The following is a 23,568-nucleotide window of genomic DNA, read 5'->3' as shown; positions in this document are numbered from 1 at the left end:
AATCGGTTTGGCTGAGATTAAAGTTATAGTTTTTACACAGCTGAATAAACGTCAAGCAGACAGCTGATTATCAGAAGTGTGAGATGCTGGAGAATATACTCCGGTGTCCTGTTATATTTTAGATAGCAAGGAGTTTATTAAACTTTACCGAAACAATCTGCAAATTTCATTAAAATTGAATAAACTATCATCTTGTCTTTATTTTTAGTTAGCACCTTAAAAGCTTAAAGCTGTAAGCTAATGATAGTTATATAAGAGCAGATGCTGCTGGTGCAATAAGCTGTAGTTTTACGTCCAGTGGATGATGATCTGATTAGTCGACTAATCGCATAAATAATCGGTGACTAGTCGACTATCAAAATAATAGTTTGTGGCAGCCCTAATAGACACAAAAAGGTCAGAAAGTTCAGTACAAAGCATAAAAACTTTATTATTCCTCATAGAACAAAGACTCAAAGACCATAAAATTATTTGATTACCAGTCAATTTTCAACATCTAATATCATACAAAAGTAATGTACAGTCAAATTGCAAATCCGGGATTTTCTTCACAGCCCTTGAAGTTTGCTGTGAAGAAGAAATAAGAAAACTGTTTAGTTTGAGCACAATCACCATTAAAACCACCATTGTCACTGTTAAATACACCAAAAACAAAGAGAGAGGAAAAAACCCACCTGTCCTCAACTGTCCTGTTGGATGGATAGTACACCTTGAAACTGAATCCACTTTTTGGGAAGGAACCCTGACAAAGTAAACAGGTTAAAAAAAGATATTGCTTACTTATATTAGAAGAAAGCATCCTCTACGATTTTCTGACAAAGAATCTGTCATTCATTCATACCGGGTTGACACAGAGGCAGTCTGTGTTAGTGATGCTGAAGGGGTCGTATTTGTCTGCGAAGACGATGACGTCAGGTACCGGGTAGACTCGTAGGGAAAAGTCATAGGCCCAGAATACAGGACTGACATACAGAGGCAGTGGAGTCAAGTGACCCTGGGATAGGATTGTCCTAACAAACTGAGAAGAGAAAGAAAAAGAAAAATACTACTATCACTACTAAAAGCTACTTTTTGCTTTAAAAATATTAGCAAAAAATGATTAACAAAGGCTTATAAACCTCTGACAACATGATAAATGCTGAAGTGATGATTCTTCCTGTATGAACAGGTTTGTTAAGAAAAGTTGAAACTCACATGGTTTGGAATGTCAAGATTGTTATTGGGCAATCGGACACAATTCCTACACATCTTGTTGACCAGGTCCTCTCTGATAATGATAATCTCCTGGCTGCAGTACTGAATCCTGTCAGAGAAATATGCATCATTACATTATGTGTCTGCATGGTTTTAACTAAAACTATTCAAAATCATATCTAAAACCTGTACTCCAAGCTTAATTAAACACACTAGCAGATACTTGTGCATCAAATAAGAGCCACATGTTTGTTTCACCTGCATGGATTAGTTGTGAACACAGAAAATGGCACTCTCTGTCTGAACTCCTCTGTGATGTGGTCTGCCAGGGGAGGTCTGAAACATAGTTTACCCACATTTGTTCAAACCACTCGAATCAAAATCTCACAGAATAAAGTTGAAATCTAAGCGTCTATTAAGGTTTACCGTGGCAGGATGGTGCCTGGACCAGGGTCTTCAGGACCGGGAACAAACACAAAGCGACTACTGCGGGTTTAAGATGAACACACTGAAACATGAGTAAGTAGAAAACAAAACAATAGCAGAACAGAGTGAAAAATCTATTAGAGCTTACCTGCTATGAATGCTGGGGTATGAGCATATAGCATCAGCAAGGGCTTTCAGTGACTCTAAAAAACAATAAACAAAATTAATAATAATAAAAAAAATGAGTAAAACCTCTGAAAACCTTTGTCTTTGTCCCTTTATTAAATTGTTCAGATGTTCTACAGATTTTAGCATTGACCGATTATATATGTATAGCTATTCAAAATATCCATCTAATCAGCCAATCACATGGTAGCAACTGAATGCGTTTATGCATGTGGAAGCATTTAAGACTTAAACCATACAACAGAATAGGGAAGAAAGGTGATTTAAGCAGATGTGATTGTTGGTGCCAAAAAAGCTGGTCAGAAACTGCTGATCCACTGGGATTTTCCCACACAACCAACTCTGGACAAAACTGGCTTGTTTCCTGATGGGCAGTCAACAGTAACTCAAATAACCACTTGTTACAACCCTGTATCCTTAAGAGCATCTCTGAATGCACTACATGTCAAACCTTAAAGCAGACGGGCTACAGCAGCAGAAGATCTCTCTGATTGCTACTCCTGTCACCTAAAAACTGAACTGAGGCTACAATGGATTAAAATTGTATAACAGAAGATTTGAAAAATGTTGCCTGGTCTGTCGAGTCTCGATTTCTGCTGTGGCATCAACTTTAAATGCCACAGCCTACCTGAATATCATGCTGATCATGTCCACAGGGTATCCATATTCTGATGACTGCTTCCAACAAGATATGACTATGAAAGTGAGTTTACTGTACTCACATGACCTCCACAGTCACCAGGCCTCAATTCAATAGAGCACCTTTGGGATGTGGTTGAATGGGAGATGTCCAGCCAACAAATCTACAGCAAGTGTGTGATATTATCATGTCAATATGGACCAGAATCTCTGAGGAGTGTTTCCAGCAGCTTGTTATTCTTCTTATCGTTTTAAACAAATAACACTGGCTTGTGGCTCTTTATTCACTCTCTGTTTCCTATAACAGTTAATGACTTGCACAGCAGCCATATTTGCTCCATAAATAACGTGCACTGAAGTATGAGATGGTCAGAGTATGCAGTATGTCAGGGGCACTAATGTTTTCATTCCACGGAGGAATTTTTTGAGGACACACACCAGGATTCAGACACCAAAATAATAGCGGACAGCAGAGGACACGTCGTTTCACAGCTGTCTTGTTTAAATAAACATTCCTGGAATTGTCACAGGACATACGTGACAGGAAATCGCTGTGCTTACGTTCAGCGTGAGCTCCATATCACGGCCAGTCAATTGATCCATACAGTGTTTACACAAAAAACTATGTCAATAAAATTTTAGAGCATCTGTCAAAACTCACAAGCAGAGATTTCAAGATGTTCAGTGTGTTATGAGACTTTACCTTTGAGTGATTTGAGCTGTGTCTTCCCATACGGGGCAGAAGAGAAGTTTCCACAGAAAATGAAGCAGGTGGGGGGCATGGCAGCATATCCTGCAATTTAGAAATGACATCAAAAATGTTACTGGTGTCACGCAAAAGTGTACTGTTGACTTGTAAAGTTCACTATCAGACCTGAGAACATGATGTTGAGCTTTTCCATCACTTCCACACTGTCCAGCCAGACATCGGAGACGATAACAAACATGGCGTCTTCATTCTCCTCTTCCAGCTGCTTCAACTTTGCGGACGTTTTCACTGAAGTGGCAGATGGACCTCCAAAAAAGTTAATGTTTCCGTAGTATGCTCTGGAAATAATATAACAATTACACCAAGGAATCAGAATCATTTTCTGGGGACCTCATATAATAGAGCCGTAGTTATCAAGGAATTCAAGTAAAACATGAAATAATACTGTGGACCCAAGCAGGACAGCCCAAATCCACAATTGCTCATCGTGTTCTCATAAGATGCTGTTTCTTAACAATCCCCTGATGGTAACTGAATTAAAATTATACACTTTAAAAGTTTCCTAAAAAAACATTTTTAAGTCCTGCATTCTGACTACAATAAGGCTGGGGAACTAAGCCCTCCTGTAACATACTGTGACTGTATTCAGTCTTTATAGTCTGCTGTTGAGAAGTGTGATCTTGGCATGTCTGTGTAGCTTATAATGACGATGATCTCCAACTTAAAGAGTATTTGCCTTCATATTAATTCAGTGGCATTTTCACAAATTAACAAGGAAGACAAGTTAAACTGACTTCACTTCACTGGAAGCTCCTTAACTTTTAGTCTGAACATGATCTCACACACACAGAAACTCATACTTTATACTAGAATGTAATGTCAAAATGTATATTTTGTAGTACAACTACTCTTCCTCTGACCTTGTGGCTGATGAAGGCTCTGTTGGTGGGAACCCGAAACCATTGACGTGGAACACAGAGTCCTCGTACCAACCTAGAAAACAAACCGTGAGTTGCAAATTCACAAATAGGCTTGGATGTGTGTATAAAATCCACATTTTGCCATTTTTACTAGAATAATTATCTTACCTTCTGCCAGTACAAAGCAGGATTCTGTGTAGAGGCCATTATGAAACTGGTGAGAGTGGAGCTAAGGAATTTATCTTTTATATTCCATGTGATTTTGCATAATATGAAGGACTTTTATTAACATCAAAGGATATTGCTTTGGACAAGTCCAGCTGTATTGTTCCACTTGGGTCCTCCAGGTAAAATTTACCCTGAAAAGAATGGTTTTCAAATGTTAAATGAACCAGATTAAACAACAACAACAACAACAACAAAATCCTCAAACTGAACATAAAGTCACAATTTTCATCGCATTCAGTGAAATGGAAAACAAAACAAAACATAATCTCTTATATTTATCTGGATCACTAACCTCTTTCAGTTGTGTGATCATACCAAGTACAATCACCTCTCCCAGTTTAGCTGTGCTACCAAGCAATGCTTCAACCGTCTTCAGCTAGGAAACACAAATAATGCTAAAAATGGTTAGTTAAATTTGTTTTGTTTTTTTAAATAGCTGACATGAGGTAATACACGTTTAACACAGTGTCCATTACAGTAGCTTAGATGTGATACCTGAAATTTGTTTTGACCCTCTTCAACAGCAGCTCCTATCGCTGGCGGGGTGAAGAGTTCATGGCGATGTGTTCGCTGCAGAAATGAATACGACATGCACACTATACATATTAAAAATGGCAGCAAAGACAGCAGGTCAGCCTGGAATCATGAGACAGATTTTACTGACTTGCTGAAGGATTGTATAGCGCTCCCTGAAGAGTTCAGCTTTTTCTCTGGCCAGGCCACACAGACTGGGGGCTGGATGACTGGTCATACTGATGCTGGATGGAAGTCAAAAGTCAAAATAAAAGCTTTACAATCTTTGCCAGACACACTGCGGTCTGCAAAACGGCAGAAACATTTATATTTAAACAATAATTTACATTAACTTTAAAACAAAAGAGAAAAAAAAAAACCAAAGTTGTTTTACTCACGGTACAAATTTCTTCCTCTCCACACTGTAAATGTATCTGGGCACATCAAAGGCTCCAATTATGTTGAAAACATTATCTCTGGAAGGGACGACTCATATAAGTAAACAAGTTAATCCCAACCTTACTCTACAAAGAACCTGCAACTGAATGATTTCTGTCCCAGCATTTAGTTTTTACCGGCATTCATTATATTAAAATGCTTTATGATCAATTAATTAAGCATACTGTGTCAGCTTCTACATGAGTAATAAGTCCAGTGGATATTTCATTTCAGTCGATGTACAAAGGACACCCCGAGTCCTTCCAAAAATATTAGAACAATGCTATTTTTTTAAACTTACATTGTTTCGTCACAAGTTTGAGTGCAATCCTGCACGGCACTTTCCACCACGGACATCTCGATCATGCTGGAGGACACTGCGCGAAAAATCAGTACAGTCACAGTCTGAAAAAACTCACATGGGAGCACAAACATAGGAGCACACAACAAGCTGTACTGCACTCACATGGCTGTTTTTCCACTGCATCCAAGACCCTTTCAATAATATCATCAAGTTCAGAATGACTGACGGACTCCAGCACCTCTACAAGGTACCTGCTGGCCTCACTGGAGCGCAGAACAAGAAGAAGCCAATCAACAAATAAATAAACAAAGATAACAACTACATGACTAAACACGGTCCAACTACATCGAATTATATGTGCACATCCAATAAAAATGAAGTCTAACAAAAGTGTAAAAAGCTTTCTTTGTTCGTTTTTAAAAACATTTTTTCTGTATTTAATAAGGCAAAATACAGAAGGCTTGCACAGCGAGCTGCCTGTTCGTAACTTCAAGATGAAACAAAAGACGTCGTTGTGTTTTCGAAAGTTTTCAAAGCAGAAAAAAAAAATTTTTATCTACACAAGAATACATACGGGCGCAGTATAAGTCCTCTCATCTTGAAGCCAGAAGACACTTTCGTCTTTATTCTGCGTGCAACATCCATGATTATTTCTGCTCCGACTCAAGCTTTGGCGCTAAATGTCAACTTCCGCAAACTTCCGCAAGTGTCGTCACTTCCGTCTTAGGGGCCGCCTCTATTTTATTAAAAAAAGCGAACTTGAAAACAAATCTGCCGAATCATTTTCACAAAATTATGTTTTTTTTGACTGTGAGTTTCTCTTTTAAGTCTATTCTAATTTCCATTATTGTGTTTTTTAATACAGGCTAAAGATGCATAAAACATCACCTAGCTTTTTAAGGATAAATTATTTATGAATAACAAAAATAATAACAATAATAACAGAAGTTATCAAAACGAAGCGCAAAAGGTGTTACATTGTTTATATTGTATATTTCTTAGCATGTTAATAGTGATTTGACAAAACAGAATACAATTACTCTATCACGTGTCACCTTATATTTTACTGCCATTTATAGACTGTGATAATTATATAAAACATAGTAGTTTCATTATTTGTCAGTAAGCTACCATAGTGAACCATACGTTAGTAATTGTTTATTGCCACAAATTAACTGTATCGATGACACAAACAATTCTGCTCCAAAACTGTAGATTTGTCTCATGGTATTTTTTGATTTCGAAATTGATTTTGGAAAATATTTGTTTGTTTGGCCTTAATTCAAGTTTATAAAAAAAATCCTTTTGAATATATTACTGACTATATAGTGTAATTAGTCATAAGTACTGGTTATTAGTGCTTATGAATGGATGGACAGAGAAACTGTCCATGTTGTACAAGCTGAACAACTGTGCCTTTCTGGGTCTTCTTTTGAAACAAACAAAACCAAAACAAAAATCTATACAAAAATAAATAAATAAATAACAGGACAAAATGCTGTCCAAGAGTAAAATTCTTGGCTTAATATCTCGAAATTTTGACTCAATAACTTCAAAATTCCGAGTTATTGTGAGATAAAAACAAACAAACAAAACAAATAGAAATTTTATGCTGGAAGAGGTTCACCGGAAGTAGTATTTTATTTTGTAGCTGTGTTTACAGTATTTGGCACCGAGGCTTTCTTGTCCAAAATATGTAGGTTTAAAAACATGAAGAAATAATATCCGACAGCTAACAGCGCGTTGCGTCCCGTGAGTATGCACTAAGTATGGTTATTTAAACGTTAGTTTTTCAGTGTTTTTGTACTGTGGTTATGTATTAACCTGTTCCGAGCTTTTGTCGGTTGAATTAGTAGACTACCATTTTTTTCTTTTCGCATACCCAAATAATATTTAGCATAAACCGAAGACAGTAGGATGGTTCGAGTTTCTACTCACAGTTAGCTGTTGCCTTTGTTCTCGTAAATACATATAGTTGAGCATAGGTGAGACATTTAGACATTTTTTCCTTTTTTGTGTGATTTTTAGGTTCAAGTGCATGCCTTCACGTCTCTGTGTGTAAATAGCAGTCAGTTATGGATTCCGCCTTTGAGAGGCACTGCTCGGAGCTGGTCGCCCGGGAACGAAGCGGACATACTGCTGTGTTGCATGACAATCTCCTGTATGTGTGGGGAGGCTATATGGTGAGAAAACACTGAAACATAAAAGACACAAATGACAAGGAAGAGAAGGGAAATTTCTCCAGTACTGTATTAAACATGTGATATTTAAATGGTGGCATTAACTGTATATGCCAATTTATACCTAGTAAAATTAAAAATAAAAATACATTCATAAATAAATGAGGACTGCTGTGCATTATTATATGTAACAGCTTCTTGCTTTTTTTTTTTGCTTTCATTTCCCAAACCACATGACCTAACTCCACCGCCTGCACCTGTATTATAATGCTTCTTATATGTTAATAAGTCAGTAGTGATTAAACATCTGTTAATATAAAATATTTTTTTTAGTTTAATTTAATTTCGTTTTGTTTTTCATTTCTGACTCAAACACCTGACACTTCTCTGGAGACAGATGAAAATATAAAAATGAAATGAGACGTTATGCTAAAGTGCTTAATTTATTTAATTATTTTGTTCTTTCCAGTCTGTTGCTGAGGAAGAAGTTTTCTTACCTAATGATGAAATCTGGGTGTATGAACTAGACGCAGGTATTTGGTAAGAAGACTGAAAAAATTCCTGCTTGCTTCTGTTTGCAAAACAAAAAATACCAATGCCTGTTAAGCCCTGACTTTCACTCTGTTTTTCAACTCGTGGAAATTGTGTTGGAGTCATATGACATTTCAGCTATGTTTGAACTTACAAGCACTCTCCTGGGGCTGTTTGACTTCTGAGTTGTGAGTGAATATAAGCAGTTTTTCTGCATTTTTCTTTTCTTTTTCCATTTTTCTGAAGGAAGGTGTGTCACATGGATGGGGACGTCCCTCCCCCCATGTCTGGGACCTGCAGCTGCTACATGAATGGACACATGTACATATTTGGAGGTTGTGATGACAATGGACAGACCAATCAGGTTTGACTAATATCTGAGGAAGTGACTGTTAATGACACGTGTTTTTTTTGTAAACATAGTTATGTTTACATTGTGTGAATGCTTAAGGTTTAGCAAGCACTCCCGATGCTTTCTTTCCTTATGTAAAATTTGGAGAGATAGTGTTTTAAAAATAATGTACATTTTATGTTTTTTGTGTCCATGATCAGTAGCTGGAAGTATTGATCATTTAAAGATTACTCTGTAGTGCCTCTAGTGGTCAAAAACTCCACATAAACCTTATAATGTTGTGCGAAACAGAAGTATCTATGGGCATGAACTTAAGGTGGAAAGACCGGAAAGACGCTGAAAGAAAATGTTAAATGTTGATAAATAAATGCAGCAAAGAGATAAAGGAATGAAGATTTGATCAGTGTTTCTCATCCTACAGATGTACGGCGTCAACCTGGAAGATGGGAAATATACATGGAAGAGGATAATGCATGAGTTTGGCTCAGCCCCCTCTCCCCGAGACAAATTGTCCTGCTGGGTTTACAATGGACGGTGAGCACAGTGAAATTTTAATCAAGTTTAATTTTCAGCATTTTGTTACCACATAAATCACTACAGGAAATCAGTAGTTGTGAACTAAAATCTATTTTTAAGATTACTTGTCAAAAACTGGTACTAAAGAAATTTTGAGGATTAGATACTGAATTTTCCCCGCATGACGCTGGTTTGGAAAAGTGAAAGAAAATGGACAGATAAATAGATAAATTAGGTTTCCGTGTCTTTTTCATTTTTTAAATTGAATGCTGGGTGTTTGATCTTACTTTGATACATGAAGTGAAGAGGCTATCCATGTGTCTTTGTTTCCTGCACCAATTTCCGAGCAGATTTGGATGTCCACACAATCAACATTTTTTGTTAACAAGTTAATCTTGTAATCTTGGTTTTACTGTTTTTGGATTTGACGTTAAATCCAGGTTTTGTCAGGCTTTCAACATCTTTTTAGCATTCTTTATCTTAAAGTCATCATCCGAACAAAAACACAACCTGTGTTGAGTTTTGAAAACTATTCAGCGTTACGTCTGTTCTTGATTGGATGTATAATTTTATGTTAATTGGAAATTATTTTTTTGTGTGATATTTTTCCAGGCTCGCCTACTTTGGTGGTTATGGTCACAAACTACTGAGTGATCTCGACCGGAGGAGTGGAAGCTTTATTGTGGATGAAACTTCATGGGTAGGTTTTTTGTTACTCACTACAAGTCTGTTAGCTGTCTCTGTGAGATTTTTTTGAAGGTTTTTGTTAGAAAAGTTAGCTTCTTTACACCTGCTTAGCTCTTTTGTTATTGCCAGGTGGGAGATGTCTTTTGGGGATGGAACAATGAAGTTCACATATTTGACCCCATGCAGTCCAGCTGGAGTGAACCGCGGACCCACGTGAGTCAGTTTGAGATTAATTCATGCTGGTATTGACTGAAGTCAGGAATTTCATGTGTGGGATTTTTCCCCTGATGCTATAAAACTTTAATTAGTAACTTCACAAGTGGAAATATAAATAAAAGATAATTATTAAGACCTAAGGCTAGGCATGTTTGACTGTTGCTCTCAAAATGTTCCAAAATTGAGCACATGCAATCTTTATACAACACTTTGATGAGACAGTGTATAAGAAATGTGGAACATCTTTGACTGCAGCTCCTGCAGGGCATGCTTACACAGCTGAACAGAAACAGCTGATGCAATATTTCATCATCACCTATGCGTGTTGTTCTTATCCAGTGCAATCTGTAAGAAATGCTACCATGTACAGTGTGAAAAAGGGTTTGCCCTTTTGCTGTTTTTTTTGCATATTTGATTTACTTTCATATTACATGATCGTCATTACAGATCATCAAACAAATTGGAATTTCAGACAAAGATAACCAATGTAAACGCAAACGGCAGTTTTTAAATTATGATTTCATTTATTAAGGGAAAAAGGCTATCCAAACCTACCTGAAAAACAGAATTTTCCCCTTTTTAAAAAGGAGTTAACTGTGATAAACCGCAATCTGAGTTCAATTTCACTATCAAACCCCAAGACCTTTAGACCTGTTGGCTCAAGAAATCACTGAAATATAGTCTGTCTAACAAAGTGAAGTTGGCTAAAAGATCTCAAAAAGCTACAGAAACAACTGAAAAGTCAAATTATTGACATATGTCAGTCTAGAAAGGGTTGAAAAGCCATTTATAAGGCTTTGGGAATCCAGTGACCCACGATGAGAGCCATTATACACAAACGGAGAAAACTTGGAACAGTGGTGAACCTTCCCAGAAGTGGACAGCTGACCAAAGTTACTCTAGGAGCTCATTGATGACTCATCCAGGAGGTTAGAACAGAAGTCACAAAAACATCTAGAGATCTAGAGAGAGAGGCCAGCCTCACTAGCCTCAGTTAGGAGTTCATGATTCAACAATAAGAAAGAAACTGGGCAAAAACAGCATTCATGGGAGACCTCCAAGGAGAAACTTGATGAGCTCAAAGATGTTTGGTAAAATATTCTGTGAGACAAAAGTTTAACTTTTTGGAAGGTTTGAATTCCTTTACATCTGGCATAAAACTAACACAGCATTTCAATACAGAACAGTCAAAAATGGTGGTGGTAGTGTGATGGTCTGGGGACTGGGATGACTTACCGAAATTAATGGAGAGCAGATTGAGTAGAAAATGTCAGATCATCAGTTTTGTGCACCAAAGCTCAAGCATACTTGGGTTATGCAGCAGGGACAATGATCACATTAGAAAGTCTATCACTGAATGGCTAAAAAATAAGTAAATGAAACAAAATCAGGTAGTACATTTCTGTGTTCATAATGCTATCTATTTTGAAAACACCATTGGTTGAAATGCTCTTAGACACTCAATGTTGTACAGAAAAGGTAACTTTGACTTTCAGAAAGTCTGGAGAACTCATCAAGAACTTTAAAAAAAATTCCAATAACATCTGGGTCCCTGGAAGCAAAAAAATAAAGAAATGTTGGAGTAGCCTGAGACTTTTGCACAGTACTATACACTGTTTTTGCTTGCAGGGCCGAGCTCCTGCTCCAAGGGCAGCCCATGGCAGTGCTGCGCTCGGTTACAGAGGATACATTTGTGGAGGTAGAGTTATGGTAAGAGTCCCAGTTGGTTTTCGATGTAGTGTTTATGGATGCATGTTGTGTTGATCAGAGAAAGTTACTTGTGCTGTTTTTTAAATGCAGGAAACCAGGACAAATGACATCCATTGCTTAAACCTTGAATCATGGACATGGTCAGAAATGTATGTAGCCATGTGTCATTGCTATACTGTACCTTGTCATGTGGTGTATGCAGAACCTGAGCTCACAGTGAGTTTTTAAGTTAACTGTGTGTATCATGCCAAATCGGTTTTCCAGAATCCCGTTGTCCCCAACTCCGGTGGGGAGATCATGGCACACACTCACAGCAGTATCAGACAACACCTTGTTCCTGTTTGGAGGTCTGAGTGTTGACTGCAAACCAATGAGTAAGAAAATGCATCCTCTTATTCAAGTTTATTTCCTTTGCTGCTTTGGTCCTTTTATGTCCTCTAGTTGTTTTCTTCTTAGTAAAACAAACCTTGCTCGATTAGGTGATGGGTGGTTGCTTGATGTCGAAACAAAGAAGTGGAAAGAGTTAGAGCATCCCTTTAAGAATAAGCCAAGGTAACAACTTATGAATGTAATATTTATTACTCTGAACAAACGTTATAAAGCGTTGCTGTAAACTGTGATCAGATTTTAAGTGGTACCTTCTCCTGTTTAAGGTTGTGGCACACAGCTAATCCAGGCAAAGATGCTGATGTGATTGTGTTTGGTGGAAGTTGTGACTACATCTTGCTTGTCGACACTGTAAGTATCAGAGGGAGACGCATGTAGAAGCTAAAAACAAAGGTGAAGTTAGTTTAATTTTCCACGTCTTTGGAAATCATGACACAGGTGCAACATGAAAACTATGTTTTTGTTTACATGTATGTTATGTAAAATTTAAACAGGGTTTACTCTATACTGCAGGGGCTTGTACTTCGAAGCAAGTTCAACGTGCACAGTTATCATTTGCTTATCTGGCTTCACTTCCACTGACACAAACAAAGGTGGTAATTAACTAAGTCAACCCAGCGCTTCCAAGCTATGACATGAAAGACAACAATCGTAGACATGGACAAGTCTGCTGGTAGCACAGTGGCATATTTCAGAAAGAAAGGGCAAACTTTTTCTTCATATTAGGAAAATATGAAAAATCTGAACATATAATATCGGCTAAAGGTGACACAAATGCAGCCGAAGCAGCACTGTGTAAGTGGGTTTGAATGGCTGCAGCCAATGCAAATTAGAGCTTGTTTTTGACGATCTATGTTTTTTATTAATGCTTATAACAAAAAAACATAGACTTTAAACAGTCTTTTTAAACTATAGATCTGCCTTTACATGGGCTCTTCCAGGAATGGTGACACTGTTTTCCAGAGAATTGATTTGTGATCAGGTGGTATTTTTGTACTGTTTATCTCTTAACTGAAACATAACCTGCAGAGCAGGTCAGAGTGCTATATGAGGTAGCAAGTTCAACACAGCTATATCAGAGGTTAGTTAGTTTGTCTGCAGATCAAAGTGAAGCAGGTTTTATTGATTGAATAAGTGTTCCTGGTTATAAAAAGTCTGAACAGTTTCTGCTCTGTGTTCTAGTAGCTGCAATTCCAGATGTGTAAACGAGTGTTAGCAACTGATTAAAATCGAGTATAAAATATTTGTAAAATTTCAGAATCACCAGAATTTACATTTCATTTAATGCTTTATTACTTTGAGGCTCCTGTATTTTAATTCATTATTATCAGGTTGCCCCAAAAGCTCCCTGAAAAGCCAATTGATCCAAAGTGGTGCAGAGAGTGTACTGACAGGGACTTGAAAGAGAGACCATATTTCTCCCTTATGAGCTGCCCTATATTGGCTCCCTTCTAAATTTCCCCTCTCCCTCTTCTGGTCATGGTGGAAGGGTCACCCCTCCCTACGCCTGGTTTCTGTCTGAGATTTCTTCTTCTTAAAAGGGAATTTTTCTTTCCGACTGTCGCCACATACTTGCTCATAGAGTGTTGTGGGATTGTTTCTAGTACACTAAGTACTTTATATAAATAAAACTGAAGCAAACTGAATTAATAGAATAGGGAAAAAATTGGAACTTTATGATGATTTCAAACCGAACATGTTCCTGTCTGGGTGTTTTCAACATAGATTACTAAAAAAGTCAGCCCATTTCGAGACTTCGCAAATTAACCCATTAATCCTGATTTGTAGTACTCCCCTTAGGTCTGAAGTACAAGTTACCGTGGCAGTGTACCCTAACATGAAGTGAACTGCCTTTCTAACACTGAAAACTCAGCGTTAACCATGAAGTTAACTAAGCCCTTAATCTTGCTTTGTAAGGCATCAGGTCTCTTTCTCTCTACAGAGCAGTCTACACCTGACAATGAGGCATTAAAAAACCTACGGAGAATGTTTGCTAAAGGAACTGATCTAATGAACATAGTTTTGTGAATAAATGAAGACTACAAATATGTCTATGGATGTGAACCTATGTAAACCTTGTGCATTTCTTTTCAGGGTCACTGCAATGATGCACTTGTTTTTCAGACGCAACCATATCCCCTGTTTAGGTAAAAAAACTTTCTGTGATACCTTTACCAGCAAGATGTCAAAAAACTAAGGCAAGAAAAGTAAAAGCGAGATCCCTTGTACGACACAGAGCATTGCAGCACTTATTAAGTCCGATGCAAAATGAATAGGATGTAAAGTGGGAGGAGGCGGAGTTTTCACAGGCGCCATCAGCCTTGCCTGACCTACCGTGATTCTCACTTTATTGCTACAAACAAGTTTGTCCTGCAGCAGCTCTGTTAGAGACAAGTAAAATATCTGCTGTCCTAAGTATCTGCTGCTTTGTAGGGCACGTTACTTTAAATATGCATTCGTCTCCCAAAATAGAAATGAGAATTGACAGGCTTTTTTTTCCTCCTCCTGACAGGATTTGTGAGGATTACATTGCAAAGAATGTGAGAAACAACGAGGTGCTCCGAAATCAACTTCCTCTCCTGCCTCGCAAGCTACTGAAGCTCTTACAGAGAAGGATCTCTTTCTACAGGCCTTCGAAAAAGCAAATGACTAGCTAAAAAGACCTTGAATGCCATGCTGTTTAAAGTGCTATATTTCTCCTTTATTGTTTTACAAATTAATATTTTATTTTGTACAGTCTGCCTACAGTCCCTGCGATGACTGCGCTGAATAAATGACAGATTGACACTTTGATTTGCCTGATGCAGATTATTACAATACGCAGATAACTCAGTCAGCAGAACAGAGCAGCTACAGACACGTTTTCTCCCAGAGTAGTCACATGACCAACAACTCGACATTTTCTGCTTTTTTATTTCAAACACACACAAATTTTTTTTAACTCTGCTTCCAAATTTTCATATTGGAAATTTCCTCTAAAAAGTTTGATAAAATTTCACGTTTGTATTCATGCACACAACTTCTGCATTCTGCCACTAAGTGGCAGCAGGCTTTTATTTTGAAGTGTTTCAATGGCTGAATTGTGTCAGCAGAAACAGACTTTGCCCAACTAAAAGTCTCTCTGTAGCCACATTCTCGCAGGGTGGAGAAAGTGCAGGAGCTGCGGTCAGGAAGGAAATGTTAGGTAAACATTCTCTGCTCATACCTTGGCAGGGTTTGCTACATGAGAAACTAAAGCCCTGAACACTTTATGCTCACACAAAACCGCTGGTGGAAACAAGTCCATCTTTACTGCTAAAAGATCACAAGCATGTACCTCTCCTGCTGACATTTACAGAACTGGCAGAAAGGGTCTGTGTTGTCTCATTAAACAGACATGTTAAACCATGTTAGTAATAGGTAGCAAATGAGTGCTCAGTAGGAGTCGAGCTGGACAGTAACACCCTACCTGCTTCAGAAACCCAACCCTTGTGAGTGTGAGGAGAACTTCCTGGCACATATTCAAGCTGGTGTTTTAACTCTGCAATTACTGCTGCATCTTGTTAAATAAGACTTGGCTAAATGCACAGACTGGGAGTGATGCTGTTTTAAGTTCAACACAGACTGTGTTCATTATTTTTTTCCTGGCAACCCTGCATAAATATAGATTGTGCAGCCTTTCCAGCAAGCAGGAAATTTGTCAGAATAAACCCTGGTTCCCTTTCTTTGAATACAAACGGTTTCCTGTCATGAGAGCTTGCTAAAAGAGCTTTCTTAGCTCGGAGGGTCAACTAAACTCTCTTTCAATGGTATCCATCAGCTCCTCTTCTGATCCATCGTACAGGATGACTGGCGTGGTGAGAGAAGAGCCATGGCAGCTATCAAACGTCCTGGGAAATGTAGAGACCCACATCAGGAAGGTGAAGATTACAAACAGAAAATGTGACACATATTTAAACAGTTTAACCCAACGCTCAGAGTGTAGAGGCCCAAACAAAACAAAACTAACAAAACAAAAATGGCGCTGTGAGAAAGTTGGAATAAAGTTGGAAATATGAATGTTTTTCTTTTTGGCATTCTTCAACAATAGACACTTGTCTGTTTCTCCCCTGCTTGCAAACATCTGGCGTATCTGATACGCTCTGAGAATAATGGATTTGGTATTTCGATTCCTTTAAGGTGAATTTGATCTTGCTCTGCGCATTTTTCCTCCACTGAGGTCAGGAATGAATAATTTATTTAAGTTGCCTACTTACGGTTGTTGTTCTGATGTGGGGACGTCTTCCGACAAAGCCTCTGTTGTCAAACAGCCCTGTGAGGAGGACTGACATAAAGCAGAGAGGGAAGGATGGATATTATGTGTTTCATTCAATAATAACTCGCGGTTATTGTTACTTTAAAAGCATACTTTTGTTCTCATAAACTGGATTACAATCTGGCAAAAGTACTTAAAAGTAGAAATTTAAAAGTCCTTACATTGTGCTCGGTGGTACACCCAGATGTGTGCTTTTTAACGTGTGCGAAGGCAGAGTTGCCCTTCTTGTTTACATCTCTTGACACACTGTGTGCGACACGTGGCTCTTGGTCTCTTCCTGACGCTCGGAGCCTCGGAGCAGAGCTGAAGTCGTCTTCAGCGTCCTCCTGGCTGAAATGACACAGTCCGTATGTTTTGGATCTGATGAACGTCTTCTTCGGAGGGGTCTTCTTTACCGAAGCGCTCTCTCTTTCTGTGTAATCTGCCATAACTGTGTCCAGTTCTCCATCAATATCCTCCTCATTCCCAGAAAAGTCCGAATCCTGCCCTTCGCTGTGGCAGTCAGGTTGCGCGCGGTTACGCACATTGCGCAAAACTGAGTGAATTTTAAGAGGCTTGAACAGACGGCTGTCCTTTTGAGGTGAAGCGACATCGGTCCCCGTTTTGGTCACGTTTACCTCGCTGACACAAGCAGGTGCGACTCTTTTTCCTCGGCTTGTACCCGAGCCCATGTCCGTGTGTCTGGGCTGCTAGTGTAGTCTCATTTCCAAATTGCTCCTGAGGCACGGCAAGCGCTTTTGCAGTTGAATATTAACCAACAAAAGCGTGGTCCTTGGCAGTGGTTAAGGTCAGTCTTCAATTAGTTTTACGATAGGAAGGCAGTTCTTTGGCAAAAAACGAAGCTTTTCTTTAAAATGTTTCTACAGACAGGTTGTTAAAATAAACGGCAGTAAACTTTCGAGTAACTCCAAATCAAGATGAGAAACTGTGTATCCCTTACATAACCAAGTTTGGCTCAGGACCCCAGGGAGAAAACTCCGCCTTCTTATAGGGGGAAACACACATCCTCCATTGTGTCTACTGCTAAAAAAAATAACATCTGCCTGTGTATTCTCATGGATTTAAGCAACCAATCCCCAAAAAAGGGAAATATACGTAAATATTCACGTGTTCCCTTTAATGATAGGGAGTCATTTTGAAAGGCTAACAGGAAGAATTAGTCCAATTTGTCTGTATCAGAAACATGACCAGCCTATTTCCCTTCTTCACCTAATAGATTTTATTGGGGCCAACAGTGAGTGAATTCCTGTCACCCTGATGCAGGAGCCCCCCTCCTCCAGTGAATGATTAAGATTAAAGTGCTGGACCATGAGAGAGGGCATTCCTTTCCAACAGCTCAGGCTTCCCAGAGATTCCTCAATAAGCTTTTGTTTGGTCCACTTGCGCATACAAAAGACATGACAGGAGCACCTCAGTGCCAAAGCTGTCCAACAAAAACCCAGAGTGCACCAAAGCAAAGAAAAAAAACTTGTTTGCCATCTTTCATTAAATGCCTCATTTTCTCTCTCTCTTTTCTTACGTGTGTGTGTGTGTGTGCACATGCAAGTGTGTGCCAGACAGCTGTGCAACCTGTTCTCTCTGGAGGCTGACCAAGTCAAAGACACCTGTCGTTTAGGAAATTGGCAATGTGAGAGTAGAAAAAAAGCAAGTCGGCCTGCAGGTCTCAAATGTCTCATTGAGGAAATTCCTGTCTTGGTCACTGATTATTAGAGAACACACGCAGCATGTCGGCAAATCTTACTTAACCTGCAAACTTTTAAAAGTAAAATGATACTGAAATATAAAAATAGCTCTCCTTCCATACACTCTCAGCTGCAGTTAGCTACATCTCATCATGACAGAAGAGCCTGTGTGGCATCCTGATCACATTTACAGTAGTATGAAAACCTCCCACTACTGACTCTCTCCATTTCAGTGATGCTGTCCAAAGATTGGATAATCTCAGAGATTGCCTTTTAGGGGAAAAAAATGGAGATTCAGAGCTAAGCTGGAAAACTGAGACATCTTCCCGATTGTGCAATAAATTGCATGTATACTGCAGATGTTGCCTCTCTCTCCCAAATGTAAATTAAATCTCCTTAAATGAAAATAAGTCTTGTTTTTCGACAGTAGTCAAACATAAAACTTAAACAACAGGCTTACTTTCCAGCCCTGCTTCTCGAGCAGTCTCGTTTATGTTATTTTCAACCTCTACTTCTGTTAACTCTCCGCCTGCACTGCACTCTGGTGTATCATTAAAGAGATCGGGCCGCCACATCTGGAGAAAAATTCAACAGCTTCCAGACGAGGGGGAGGATCTGCCACAAAATAGAAGCCACGGCCCAGCTCGCTACATAACTGTGGTTTTTCTTACTTCTTCCAGATTCAAGAATATTTCTCCAGTATGGATGAAGTTTAAAAGACTGGGAAAAGCATTTATGAAACGCTGACCTTGGATTTAGTTTAGCTTTGTACATCATATCCTATGCAAACTCTGAATCAGCAGACATGTGAGTTGTTTTTGCAGTGCTGTGGAAACAAACGTCCTTTGTTCCCTCCCAACAACAGAACATCATATGTGAAAAATGTTAATTATTATGACTCAGCTGCTCCATTTGGAGGACAACAAATAAAAGCATTGTTGTTGTGTTTGAGTAAAAAAGGAAAAAAACTGCCATATGTTTGTAAAAAAACAACAACCCCAAAACCAAATCTCTGGAGAGTATTTAACAAGCCAGCTGCCCGCTGATAGGCATTCCAGTAAAACTGCCTGGACCTCTTTCCTCAGTAGACAAGCATTAATAGGACAGGGTCAACAGGATCTACACACCACAACATTGTAAAGCAATTTATTCCTTCTTATTTTTTCATAGCCTAAATGATGTCTTAATGGGGACCACATTGAATCAGACCCTTTTCTTTAATAGAAAAAAATATGATTATATAAATATTTCCCTACAGCCTCACAAAAGACCACACCCGTCTTTGGCAAGACCACGTCATATAAATTGATTCATCATCACGATATAAAAAAAAAAATCCTTTTTTTTTATATAACTTCAGATTTTGCCTCACAATAATCAGATCCAGACTTCCTTCAGTGACAGAAAAATCCACATGTGTATATGGGATCTTATGCCAACATTTCCAACATAAGCAAAATACTGAGGCACTGTTATGCTTTTACTGTTTTAGAAGTAAATTTAATAGGTTTAAAGTATAGCCTAAACAAGTGAACCAAACGCACTTCTTAGTTGGATGCCTAGGACTTGGTTAAGGGGCTAGAAAATATATCACACTGCTGAATGTTCTCACAAAGATAGACAAGAAAATGTGTGTGTGTGTGTGTGTGGTGAGCAGGTCTTACTCATGTTGTGGGGACCTCATTTTGTTTACATTGTTACATTCTGGGCACATGGCTTCCTTTCATGAACATAAACAAGTCGCTATAACATAAATCCTTAAATTTAAAGGTGACGGCATGCCTTAAGGTTAAGGTTAGGGATGTAGTAGTTCCCTAGATTAGAGTAAGTCTGCAGGAAATGAATCCAAGGCCATATAATGCCTCTGAAGTCATGGATAGATTACAGATTTTCTACAGGGAAAGGAAGCCAAATTGGTTCACAGTCAGATAAAAGGGCCGTTCAGGGTCACATACTGTAGACGTAATCAGCTGAGCAGATGAGCGGAGCTGAGACAGAGGGATATTGTAACTTTCACAGGGTGACATAAGGTTGTCAGGGCAACAGTTAGTGCAACCAAGAGGAGTTGAAGTGCAGTAAAAGAACAAGGAGCGTCTGTATTTATCTTTGAGCTCTTAATCTGCTACATTACCAAGCATAAATTAAAGCGTTTGCTTTTGTGATAGCGGTAAAAGTACGTCACAGAGATGAAGCGGCGACAAGCCTGCAAACCTTTAAAGTTAACGAATTCTCCTTAACATAAGAGTCTGACAGGTCGCTGTAAGGGAGGACTGCCTGCTGATATCTAGAAGTGGTGAAACTGTAACCAGCAGATGGAGCTAGTATTCAACAAAAGCAAATTAGGGTGTCTTCCATGCCGATCCATGCACAGGACAAGTTGTTACTCTTCATGAGCTAAATGCATTTTTTATTTTTAAAAAGAACAAAAAGAAAAGCTTAGAGCTCCTTCTATGGGATTTCACAAAATTATACCTTTAGTAATAGTATAGTTATTTAAGAAAAACAATGCATTTCACACTATTTTAAACAAAAAAGCAAAATTTTACCACTGAAATACTGAAGCAGACACAAGGAAATAGACAAAAAAGAAAGGAAAGGACAAAAAAAGAACTCTATAGTTTAAAGTGAAAGTATGTGAGTGTAACAGTGACACAAGTAACCTGTCAGATTATTATAAATACCAAACTATTGGTCATATGAGAGCAAATAACAGCAAAAACCATGACTTTAATAAATATGAAAAAGTATATAAGTTGCATAAATGCTACTTCATGTTAAAAGCAAAGCATGTTGGCACTTTATACAGCCACGTGTTTTACATGTGGACGTGAAATCAGCTTTGGAGATCCTCTCACTTCCCCACTATTAACTGTTATAACAGTGTCCTGGAAGGTCTTCTCAGGCAAGCCAGTGGTCACTGCTGCAGTGACCCATTTTTCTGTCAAAAGGCCATGTAATCAACAGAAAACAATTACTGCCTCTCTCTCAGGCGCTCGGAGCGCTCAATACTAGCATCTGCTCACTTCCTAATTACCTGCTCGGTAAGAAGCTTCATTTGGAGAGAAACACACGGCAATCAATCCCTGCATTAAACTTGGTTTGTTTGTCAGCATCCTGAAGTGTCACGCTGAAACCTCTGTTCATTTCAGTTTTGTTTGATTAACTTCTGCTTGACCTACATTCTGTTTATTGGATCTTGTATTTATTGCTGTTAATTCCCTTTTAAATGTGCCTCTTGTTCATGTTTATATTACAGTTCCCTCCTTTTACTCACTCTTTTGCTCCCAGGCTAGTGCTAACCTTTTCCCCCTAGAGCATGGGTTTTAAAAGTGTATCCTTTGTTTAGTGCTTTTTTCCCTCTGTCTTTTCCAAATTTCTACATTCTACAAAAGATTGCCTATTTTGTGGAAAGAATGTGTCACCCTAAACACCCACTCTTGTTTTTAATGGTCCCATTGCATGTCTTTGTGCATTTGAAAGTATGCTGAAAACAGTCTTCTTCTTCGTTTCCACTGTTCCTTTTAGGACTCCCCACAGTGGGTCGTCTGCCTTCATCTTACCCTATCGTACTTTTCTGTCACACCAACCCTCTACATGTCCTCCTTCACTACATCCATGAGCATTCTCTGTGTCAACTTCCTTTGTATCCACTATTTATTCATCTCAGCCAGACTTCACTCTGATGTACTCGTTTCTAATCTTGTCCATTCTGGTCACTCCCAGTGAAGATCTTAGCATCTTCAACTCGACCTCCTGTCGTTTTGTTAGTGACACCATCTCCAAAGAATACATCATAGCATCAGCATCTTATAAATCTTCCCTTTCACTCTTGCTACTATCCTTCTGTCACAAATCACCCCTGACACTTGTCTCCACCTGCTCTACTTTGCCTCTCTTTTCCTCACCTCTCTTGTGCACTGACTGTTGCTTTATATGGTTGATCCCAGGTATTTAAACTCATCTAACTTCACTACATCTACTCCTTGCAGCTCCACTGTTACACCTTTCTTTCTATTATTCACACATGTATTCTGTCTTGCTCCTACTGACTTTCATTCTTCTTCTCTCCAGAGCATGCCTCCACCTCTCCAGGTTCTCTTCCACCTGCTCATTACTCTCACTACAGATTCGCAATTTCATCTGCGTGGAAATTTCCATGGAAATTCATCCCTGAGCTCAGAGATGATCCCTAATGTAACCGTATGCCCACCTTGAGCCTATCTGTAACTCATACCACACACCTCACCACTGCCTCACTGTTCTAGCATGCTGTAAACAGTCAAGGGTAAAAATCAAGGCCATAATGGTGGGAATTAGGAGGTAAATTCTTTAAAAAAATCTTTGCAATCTTTTATGGACTGCTAATAACTTAACTGCAGACATCTTTCGTGGAAAGACTACAGCATCCATCCTCTTCCACTTATCCAAGGTCATGTTGCAGTGACAGCAAACTAATCAAGATATTCCAGACAAATTTCTCGTCAGCTAGACTTTCCACTTCCTGCTGGGTGAGGTGTTCCCAGACCAGGCCGGATAAGAAATATAATCTCTCCAGTGGGTTTTGGATATATCCTGGGGCTTCTTCCCAGCTGGGCATAAAGACTACAGTGATTTACCTGTAGTCCAGGACGTACCTGGATTTTTGAACACGCATCAAGACATTTTAGTGATATGCTATGCTAACATGCTAAGCTATGAATGATAAAAATGGTATAAACCAACTAACATTCTCACACATTCATAACTTGCTGAAGAGCAGTTTGGAGCAATTTGAGGTATGCATGTGTATGAGCAGATGGGGAACCGAACCACTGAGCCACACCCACCCCTACTAATCGGAAAGTCAGAGGTTTGATCCCGAGCTGCTCCAGTCTGCATGCTGAAGTATCCTTGGACACCTAAAGTTGCCCCTGATGCATTCATTAGGGCAAAAGTGTTAGAATGTTAGCTAAAAGCACTCCAACTGGAATGCTCCAGTTGAGAGAAAAGCACAGGTACACAAGTGTCAGTCCATTTACCTTTTCTTGCTATGATTCTATTTCATACAGAGTTATGTGTGGCGTTTTGTTGCACAGATCGGGTACTTGGTCCTGAGCAAAGTCATGGGCATGTTTTATACTGTCTTGTAATCTTAATGTAATATTTATACATGTAATTATAAATGCTGAAGTTATTATTTATAGGTTGACAAAATCAAATCAGCCTTTGGTTACTCCAAATGTGTTACTACACATTTCTCCACATAGCTGTGGAGAAATAAAGTCTTGAAGGTCCTTGATCATGTAGACTTTTATTCAAGTTTTATTTTCCCAAATAGTTCTATTCATTGAACTGGTACTTAATTCATCCAGCTTTCAGTGAACTGCAGATAACAGTGGAATACTGACAGATTCTTAAACATTTCAGTTTTGCTTCATATTTTGCTTATCTCCTGTGTATTTCATCAGCATTTGCCT

At 38.8% G+C, this 23,568-nt stretch overlaps 3 protein-coding genes across 6 annotated transcripts; 1 reads left to right on the top strand and 2 right to left on the bottom strand.

Annotated features, from left to right (window-relative positions):
* Window positions 1-405: 405 nt before the first annotated feature.
* On the bottom strand, window positions 406-7,568 carry pole2 (polymerase (DNA directed), epsilon 2). 2 transcript variants are annotated; one of them, XM_026152233.1, is made up of 19 exons: window positions 7,496-7,568; window positions 5,720-5,820; window positions 5,555-5,630; window positions 5,214-5,291; window positions 4,967-5,060; window positions 4,798-4,872; window positions 4,595-4,678; window positions 4,377-4,433; window positions 4,243-4,291; window positions 4,075-4,147; window positions 3,320-3,492; window positions 3,149-3,238; window positions 1,769-1,823; window positions 1,621-1,680; window positions 1,453-1,530; window positions 1,195-1,303; window positions 842-1,018; window positions 675-742; window positions 406-567 (listed from the first exon to the last, which is right to left on the bottom strand). In XM_026152233.1, the coding sequence occupies exons 3-19, from the start codon at window positions 5,617-5,619 to the stop codon at window positions 549-551; spliced, it is 1,404 nt and encodes a 467-aa protein (XP_026008018.1). In that variant the 5' UTR covers window positions 5,620-5,630; window positions 5,720-5,820; window positions 7,496-7,568; the 3' UTR covers window positions 406-548. The 2 variants fall into 2 exon arrangements, with proteins under 2 accessions (XP_026008018.1, XP_026008017.1); XM_026152232.1 differs by lacking the exon at window positions 7,496-7,568 and adding an exon at window positions 6,132-6,293.
* LOC113012187 (kelch domain-containing protein 1) lies at window positions 7,201-14,929 on the top strand. Of its 3 annotated transcripts, none has more exons than XM_026152235.1 (14): window positions 7,201-7,309; window positions 7,624-7,740; window positions 8,207-8,277; window positions 8,515-8,632; window positions 9,042-9,154; window positions 9,749-9,836; window positions 9,953-10,036; window positions 11,669-11,749; window positions 11,840-11,898; window positions 12,014-12,123; window positions 12,229-12,301; window positions 12,403-12,487; window positions 14,231-14,283; window positions 14,649-14,929. In XM_026152235.1, the coding sequence occupies exons 2-14, from the start codon at window positions 7,633-7,635 to the stop codon at window positions 14,791-14,793; spliced, it is 1,188 nt and encodes a 395-aa protein (XP_026008020.1). In that variant the 5' UTR covers window positions 7,201-7,309; window positions 7,624-7,632; the 3' UTR covers window positions 14,794-14,929. The 3 variants fall into 3 exon arrangements, with proteins under 3 accessions (XP_026008020.1, XP_026008019.1, XP_026008021.1); XM_026152234.1 differs by having other exon boundaries at window positions 7,586-7,740; XM_026152236.1 differs by lacking the exon at window positions 14,231-14,283 and having other exon boundaries at window positions 7,586-7,740; window positions 14,649-14,716.
* On the bottom strand, window positions 14,816-17,406 carry LOC113012188 (uncharacterized). Its single transcript, XM_026152237.1, has 3 exons — window positions 16,592-17,406; window positions 16,372-16,439; window positions 14,816-16,005 (listed from the first exon to the last, which is right to left on the bottom strand). Exons 1-3 carry the CDS (start codon window positions 17,099-17,101, stop codon window positions 15,903-15,905), a joined length of 681 nt encoding a protein of 226 aa, XP_026008022.1. The 5' UTR covers window positions 17,102-17,406; the 3' UTR covers window positions 14,816-15,902.
* Between the last annotated feature and the right edge of the window lie 6,162 nt (window positions 17,407-23,568).

The sequence above is a fragment of the Astatotilapia calliptera genome, chromosome 19 (genome assembly GCF_900246225.1).
Source record: "Astatotilapia calliptera chromosome 19, fAstCal1.2, whole genome shotgun sequence".
Lineage (NCBI taxonomy): Eukaryota > Metazoa > Chordata > Actinopteri > Cichliformes > Cichlidae > Astatotilapia > Astatotilapia calliptera.
This window is presented reverse-complemented; position numbering and strand designations above follow the sequence as displayed.